Raw genomic sequence first — 8,097 nt, 5'->3', positions numbered from 1 at the left:
ATGAAGAACTTTATTACACATGATATGCACAATTGATTTCTATTAATTCATAATCTTATATGATAATCCTTATCTTTAGTGCATAATTACCTTTCAAATGAGTGTATAACTTTAAATCACAAATAAAATCATTCGCAAGATTTTTTTTTCTTTACTTAGTGTAGAAGAAATCTCAAACTTAATGTTGATGCAGTCACACAAAAGGAGCAACGTGAAAGTACCCAAAGCAAACAAATCTCGAACTTAATGTTGATACAATCACACAAAAGGAGCATCATGAGAGTACCCAAAGCAAACACGCATTGGTTAAGTTTTGGCACTAATTTAGGAAAAAAAATAAAAACCGGTAATTACGTGCCCAAAATTGGGAAAATGGGGATCCCAACAAGTAATTAATAGTTGCTATATATCGCCACCTCACCAACGCAAAGAATCCCCTCTAATCAAAACTGACAACCGGTAGTTATCGGTAAAAGTAAAACTTGGTGTGGAGCCCATTGGCACACGGATTCCACATCTCAATTTTTTATATGACGGGGGCGCTCCGTTTGTGGGAAACCAAACCGTCTCGTGGGCCCCACAGCTCTTGCTCTTTAGACAAGGCCTGTGGCCCCTGCCGCACTCAACACTATAAATGGAACGTCGAGCTCCTTCGTTTTTAGCTGTTTAGCAAAGCTCCTGTTTTCGGTCTAGATTCTTCTCACTGGCTTTAGTATTTCACATCAAAACACTTTCTCCGTTTGTTTCCCGAGAAAATTGACTATAAAACTGTTTCACTGCTCTCTGTTCCCTCCTTTTGCTCTAAAATCAGTGCTTCCTTGTGATCTAAGTGTCCGCCACAATTCGGAGGTATCAGTTTGTTCTTCGTTCTTTTTCCCCCCAATTCGTCTTTCGAAACTCATTCGTTACTTAAATGTTTACGTTTCATGTTTGGTTACCAAAAAAACGCTTGTAACTTTTCCTTTAAATAATATATAAAAGATGAAAACATGTTTTACATTGAAGGTGACAGTTCATTTCAATTCTATGCGTTGTTCTTTAAGCTGAACAACGTTGATTGCAATTGCAGGATAATGGCTCAGTTCCATTTTAACAACGATGAGCTTGAGTACGTAGTTGATGGTTACTACGATGCTGCTGATTTTGACGATGATCCTTTCGGCGAAGTCGAGTCTCCGAGAGCTAACAATTTCGACGGAGTTGACACGGACTTTGAAGATGACTTTGAAGCGGTAAGTTTATTAAACTATGACTAGTGTCATGAGATTTGGTTTGCAATTTTTTTATTGAAGCATTGTGACGCTGTGAGTGATGATTGAGGCTGTGGCGTGTACAGAGTAATCCGACGACTGATACCTCTGCTTTGGAAGCGAGAAATGGAAAAGATATACAGGGAATCCCTTGGGAGAGGCTTAATTTTACAAGAGATAAGTACCGTGAGACGAGATTGAAACAGTATAAGAATTACGAGAACCTTTCTCGTCCCCGCGAAGAGATTGAGAAGGTATAGCTTCGATATCTCCTAATGAACTATTCTCACTGGCTTTTTAAATTAATCTGTTGATTGCCTTTAAGATTATTATGTAAGCAGCCCCTAGTTTTATGTTATGTTTTTTCTTTTATTCCAAAAGAGATTCTTAACCAGCTTTTTTTAGATTAATTGTAGAAGCTGATGTTCCTGAGAGGAAAGATTTTTATTATACATCATTGTCGTTCTATTTGAACACGACTTTTTTCTTTTAGATTCTGGATACGCTTGGATCTTGAAGAACAAATTTTCTGTTACATAGTTTGGAAATATGAAATAAAAAGAAAAAAAAAAAAAACTCCTTTTCTAGTTTTGTGCCTCTCTCTTTTGTTTTTTTTACTATGGATTTAAAGATTAAAACAATTGGAAACAAGCTTTTCCGTTAAAGTTTGTCTGGGGTCCAAGAACATATATTTCTTTCAGAATTGTTGCTAAACTTGTTATGTTGACAGGACTGCTTGGAAGTAGAGAAGGGAAAAACCTTCTACGACTTTCAGTTTAACACAAGGCTTGTCAAATCGACAATTGTGCATTTTCAGGTAGACTTTGATCATCTCTCCTAACGTTCTGATTGTTTAGCCGTTTCTCATCATACTAGTTACTTAATGAATTGAGGAAACAACCATGTATGTTGAAGTTTGGTCTTTTGTTTTCCTTTTTTATTCAATTTTCTTTACCATAAATTGTTTCTGGCATTGTTCCTTCTGAGCCAAGATTTGTAGTTCTCAAAAAAAAAACATTGAAAATTCATTTGAGCCATGAGCTTTTGGTTATCCTAGTCTAACAATTAAGATTTGCATGTTCCTTTTCATTTATACTAGGGAAAGAGTTGAGTAAGAAGTTCTTTGCACTGGTTGTCACAGTCATTTTTATAAAATAAAAGAAAAGAAAAAATATTTACTCCATGCCTTACTTTCAGTTTTCATAATTGGTCACCTTTTATAATTTATAATTATTCAGAAGTGCGCTATATGCATATCATAATAGATTTATAAGTTTTGCAGGTCCTGTCAATATATTAGTATTCTTAACCGAAATTATAAAATATGATTGTTGTTCTGTGCATCAATCATTCATTGAAGGTATGAATCTTGCTTGAATGTTTAGGTTGAAATCGATTTCTTATTATTACTTAAGAGAGATAATTGACTCACCTACAGCAAAAATGATTTTGAGCACCACTTCAGATCAATATGTGGTCTACTGTGGCCATCATCAGTCCCTTTTGCAGATTTAATAACTGGTGATACAATCTACCCTGAACTAGTGTTGGTATCCATGTTTCTTCAAATGATGAAATCATTTTTCAACAGTAGTTTTTGCAAATTGGTTTGTTTAAACCTTCTATTTTTCCTGTTAAGATTTGTGTTTAACTAAACTCTCCTAGTGGGATTCATTACTACCAGGTTAAATCTGTTTGCAGGATTCTCAAAACCGGATTTTGTTAACTACTCATTTTGGAGTATTCTTCTGTTTTTGGAACTTTGTTTTCCTAGAAACATGCCAAAGAAGCGCCTCACTTGAGCTATCTTGTTCGGGTTTTTATTCACTCAATCCTTTTGGTGCAGAGTTATGAAAGATGCTTACATTATCATTTGATAATTTTATAATAAATTTAGATGACGAATTATTTCCAAAGGTACAATTTTGAACAGACAAGAGGATTAAATGTCTTCTTACAGTTATCCATGTTTTAATGTTGACATATCTTCTAGATGCAAAAAGTTAGATAATAGTAGCTTTGATAAGAAAATTCTTTACTTATTTGTCTGAGCACATGCATCGATGTAAGATGCTCAACAAAAGCATGTTCTCATGCATGCATTGCACAGAGAAATGCACACTAGTCATTGTCTACTCTATATCATGAATTTTTAGAATCCCACACTAGGTTTAAGAAAATATAATGGTGGTGGTCATGAAAATTGCTCAATTCCTGAATCTGGTTTTCTAGTGTGTTACATACCTCTTCAAATTTTGGACTTTTGACTTGCAGTCTGTTTTGAGTGCTCTGTTGCTAGTTATTGATCTAATGGATGGTTTAATTCATCTCTGTGTGTTGTGATATTATCTCTGTATTCTGATGATTACAGCTAAATATATTGTTTGAAGTTGACTGTTGTATATAATTATATGAATTTAACCCTATGTGGCATTAGGACTGCAATTTTCTCTTATTTCAGCTTATAAAGCAGGGTGGGAGTTTTATCTGAGCAGCCGGCGCCATAAGGATACATTGTTTATATGGTATGATAGGAAAATATTTGAGTATTTAGAGGACTCTGTAGCAATTCCTATAGTTTAGAATGAATGTGCACTGTTCATGGGGAGCAACTACATTTGCCCTTTTTTTTATTATTATATTTGTTGGATGGATTTTCTCACATTATTGCTTATCTCATTTTCTTGTCCTGATCCCAATGCACTGCTTTATCATTTTTAATTAGTCAAGCATTTGGTGATTTTACGTTTGAAGATGCATTTTGTATGTCTTTGAAACAAACTCATGAGTCAGTGATAAAAGGATATCTAGCCATTAATTACACTAAAGATGGTAATTCTTCTAGTGAGTTGCGTTTTATTTTGCATCTGAATTCTTTCTAATTCCTGATGGCTGGAAGACTGCTATCCTTGGATTTTCCATGGGTTGTCGGTCTGTAAGTCTGTAATTAAACTTAAGATCACCTAATGGATCCTTAACTTCTTAGACTTGTTTTGAAGATCTGTACTTGTATGTCTTTCTGGCACAAGTTTGCTGATTTGACCTGTTGGCTGTTGTCTGTCCTTCTGTGCAGTTAAGGAATTTGTTATGGGCAACATCAAAGCATGATGTGTATCTGATGCAGAATTATTCTCTAATGCATTGGTCTTCATTGCTCCGTAGAGGCAAAGAAGTGCTCAACGTGGCAAAGCCAATTGTTCCCACCATAGTATGTGGCTTGTTGACCAAGATGTGAACTTTGCCTGCTTGATTAAAGTTAAAAATGGTCTGAATTGATTTCCTGTTTACAGAAACGCCCTGGTTTGTCAGCTCAGTCTCTGAATAGAGTGCAAATAAGCACTATGGCAGTTAAAGATAATCTGATGGTGGCTGGTGGTTTTCATGGGGAGCTTATCTGCAAGGTAAGAAATGGCAAGATATTGGAAATGTCAAATTCAAAATAAAGCATTAAATTGCATCCAGTTCTACATACATTTTTTAATATATTCTTATATTTGCCCAGTACTTAGATCAACCTGGGGTTGCTTTCTGCACAAATTTAACAACAGATGATAATGCCATCACCAATACAGTGGATGTGTTCCAGAGCCCTAAGTAAGGAACTCTGCCTTACTTTTATTAGAAATTGTTGTTATCCCTCTATATTTGTTTGGCAAGAAGTGTAATTATATCTTCTGTGTGTAGTGGCTCGAAGAGGGTCATAGCAGCAAACAATGATGCCAAAGTTAGAATATTTGACGCTGAAAATTTCAGTTGCCTTAATCGCTTCTCATATGATTGGTCTGTGAATGTGAGTGCCCCGCCTGAGATATACTTTATAGAAGTTTGATCTTGATTGTTAGTTGCTTGACTGGCATGGGACCAATATATTCTTGTTTGTTGGTTTTCCAGAATACCTCTGTTAGTCCAGATGGGAAGTTGCTTGCAGTACTTGGGGACAGCACAGAGTGCTTGATAGCTGATGCTCAGTCTGGTAAAGTCACTGGGAACCTTAAAGGACACTTGGACTACTCATTTGCTTCAGCCTGGCACCCCGATGGAAGAATTTTAGCCTCTGGGAACCAAGACACTACTTGCAGGCTGTGGGACATAAGGAACTTATCGCAATCCCTGACTGTGTTGAAGGGAAATATGGGGGCCATTAGGGCTCTCAAGTTCACCTCCGACGGCCGGTTTCTGGCAATGGCTGAGCCAGCAGACTTTGTTCATGTATTTGATACAGAGTCTGGATATGTCAAGTGCCAGGAGATTGATCTATTTGGGGAGATTGCCGGAATATCCTTTAGCCCAGACACAGAATCTCTATTTGTTGGTGTCGCTGATCGCACGTACGGAAGCTTATTGGAGTTCAACAGGAGGCATTACAACCAATATTTGGACTCCATATTCTAATAGGATGAGCCTTAAGACCTGGGAAATATGTATATGCAGTAGAACTTTTTGTTTTTAAAAGTGTGTGAGGTTTTTATAAATTTGGGGTTTTGCCTTATTTCCTCCCAATTGTAGTATAGAAAGCAGGGTGCAATTACAACAGAGGTCTTGGCTTTAGGAAATTTATTTCTGTGAAGGTGATAAATGTCGCCGCTGTGTTGTATATCATGCGAACGCTGTATAATCTATAGATGGCATGTGTTTAATTCATTTATCAAACAATATGAAGTTCTTTTTCAGTTCAGAAAACATTTGCCTTAGTTTCTTAGTTTTGCTATAATATTCTTCTCCCATATTATAAATAAAATGAGAGATTTTTTTTCTATAATTGTGAAATTGCAATGATGTGTACACAGTATTAAGTTATTTTTCAGTTTAGCAACATTTTGTCTTAATTTCTTTAGTTTGTGTATGATCTATTGTTTTAATTTGTCACTCGGAACAATTTCTTTGGAAAGAAATGTTTAAGGAAAGAAAAAGTTTCAACCAAATTCCTTTTACAAGGCGGCGTAGGCGTAGGCTGTTCACCAGGGAAAACAGTTTTAAAGAAAAAGAAAAAGAATGTTCAGCATTAGTCGTGTAAAAAGAGAAGTGAGATGTTTGACGATAGTTATCACTTATCAGTAATAGCTCCATCGTAATCGACATCATCATACTATTCCGAAAATGATGTTCATCTGCTTTATATGCAATTACGTAGCTGGTTTTTTGAGTTCCACCCAACTCGTATTACCGCGAAAGAATCTTCAATAGTTGCTTTCATAATCTACGAGGATGACTTGAGAGTGCAGGCATCTGGCTTCTGAGGGTCCCCCACAAGAATAAATCCCTTGAATAAAAAACGTTGGTGGAACAGAAGAGTTGTCACGTGTTACGTTGCGGCATCGTCTTTCTCGATGGTAAAAGAAATGAAAGCAAGGGAGTGAGTGGGTCAAGTCAACTCAGGACATGTGCAAGAAATAGTATTGGTTTTCAGAAATGTCGGCATTTCCTGATTTGTTGAAATTTATTAAGTCTGCCGTAGCGATTAGGAAATGGTAGACCGGGGAATTTGGTATGTATTAATTGCAACATGTCCCACCGACTACTGCAATTATTGATATCCGCTCGACTTGCATAAGTCTCTAGAAAGCACACAATCTTCTTCCAACGCGTATTCGCAGATTATGAACTCAATGTATGGATTATGAGAGAACTGTCTACACAAACAATATCGGATGGAAGAATAAATTTTATATATATTGCAGCAATATGACAATAGATCAATGCTTTTGTTCATCATCCATTTAAAACACTTGATTTATCTGAGGAGTTTGATTGTGAAATTAAAGAAAGAGCCTTACTAATTAAGGGGATAATTGCGGTGGTTATTTTAGGAATTAAAATGAAATATAATACTTTTTATTAAAAAAAAAAAAAAAAAAGCGTTTGATAATTATGACAGGTGGGGTGCCGATAGCACCACACCTAAACTAATTACACAGTCCCAAATTTTACCTCAACAAGAGTGGTCCATCACCTATTAATTAGTTGCAGGCCGAATTAAATACGCATGGCTGCCACGAGCACTTTTAAACTATCGTTAAAGAGTAAGCATTTGATACAAACTAAACTTCATCACATTAGAGAAGACGACCAAATAAAAAACGTGGGCGGATTTATTTATATAAATTTTTGCTACTTAATATAAAGGATAAAATTGTAAATACAAAACAAGAGGGGTTTTGTAAGAGAAATAGAGAGGTGCGAGTAGCGCCACTCGTTGAATTTGGGCCCAATTTGAAAATGATTTAGCCCAAAGAGCCAAAGGGCTTAAACAGTCAAACCTGCAAAAGTGCCAGCGGCTCCAGCTACAATAACAAACAAGTGGGACGGCGGAGACTTCATAGACTCCCCAAATGCGACCGTCCAATTAATCAATCATTCATTGCCGCTGCCTCACCACTCGCCCACACACCTACCATCGGCATTATCATTAAGCTTCCAGCTTTTCTCCACAGTTTGAAATTAAAATGGGAAAATATATTTTCATATATTCTTTATGATAATAATTATTGTATGCCAAGATTCAGGAGTTTTATTAACGGACAATCTTTATACTAATTACTACTTGATGCTACCCAATATACATTCTCATTATTAAATTTGAAGCCAAAATATAAATTATAACGCAACCTGAATTCCGATGTTCCAGGTTCTGAAATGGTCGGAGCTATGAACTTTTAAAGCAGTACTGTTATACATCTCAATTTTGTGATGCTTTCACACAAAATCCCAACCCCCCCCCCCCCCCCCCCCCGCGGCGGGGACATAATTTTTGACAGAATAATTGAATTCTGCAATTAAAAGTGGTGATTGCCTTCCGAAGGTTGGGGAACGGGGGTCATGTTATTTGGCCAACCCAACTCAAAAGCTG

The 8,097-nt window shown here is 36.4% G+C and overlaps 1 protein-coding gene across 4 annotated transcripts; it reads left to right on the top strand.

The window, feature by feature from the left end:
* Nucleotides 1-649: 649 nt before the first annotated feature.
* Nucleotides 650-5,930, top strand: LOC18041506 (uncharacterized WD repeat-containing protein C2A9.03). 4 transcript variants are annotated; one of them, XM_006433956.2, is made up of 9 exons: nt 650-849; nt 1,070-1,232; nt 1,337-1,504; nt 1,981-2,067; nt 4,324-4,458; nt 4,541-4,651; nt 4,753-4,844; nt 4,935-5,040; nt 5,142-5,930. In XM_006433956.2, the coding sequence occupies exons 2-9, from the start codon at nt 1,074-1,076 to the stop codon at nt 5,640-5,642; spliced, it is 1,359 nt and encodes a 452-aa protein (XP_006434019.1). In that variant the 5' UTR covers nt 650-849; nt 1,070-1,073; the 3' UTR covers nt 5,643-5,930. The 4 variants fall into 4 exon arrangements, with proteins under 4 accessions (XP_006434019.1, XP_024039024.1, XP_024039025.1 ...); XM_024183256.1 differs by having other exon boundaries at nt 1,044-1,232; XM_024183257.1 differs by lacking the exons at nt 650-849; nt 1,070-1,232; nt 1,337-1,504 and adding an exon at nt 3,688-3,775.
* The last annotated feature ends 2,167 nt before the right edge of the window (nt 5,931-8,097 follow it).

This window comes from Citrus clementina, unplaced genomic scaffold (assembly GCF_000493195.1).
Source record: "Citrus clementina cultivar Clemenules unplaced genomic scaffold, Citrus_clementina_v1.0 scaffold_5, whole genome shotgun sequence".
NCBI classification, from domain to species: domain Eukaryota; kingdom Viridiplantae; phylum Streptophyta; class Magnoliopsida; order Sapindales; family Rutaceae; genus Citrus; species Citrus x clementina.
Note: the sequence above shows the minus strand (reverse complement) of the source record. Positions and strands in the feature narration are given on the sequence as shown.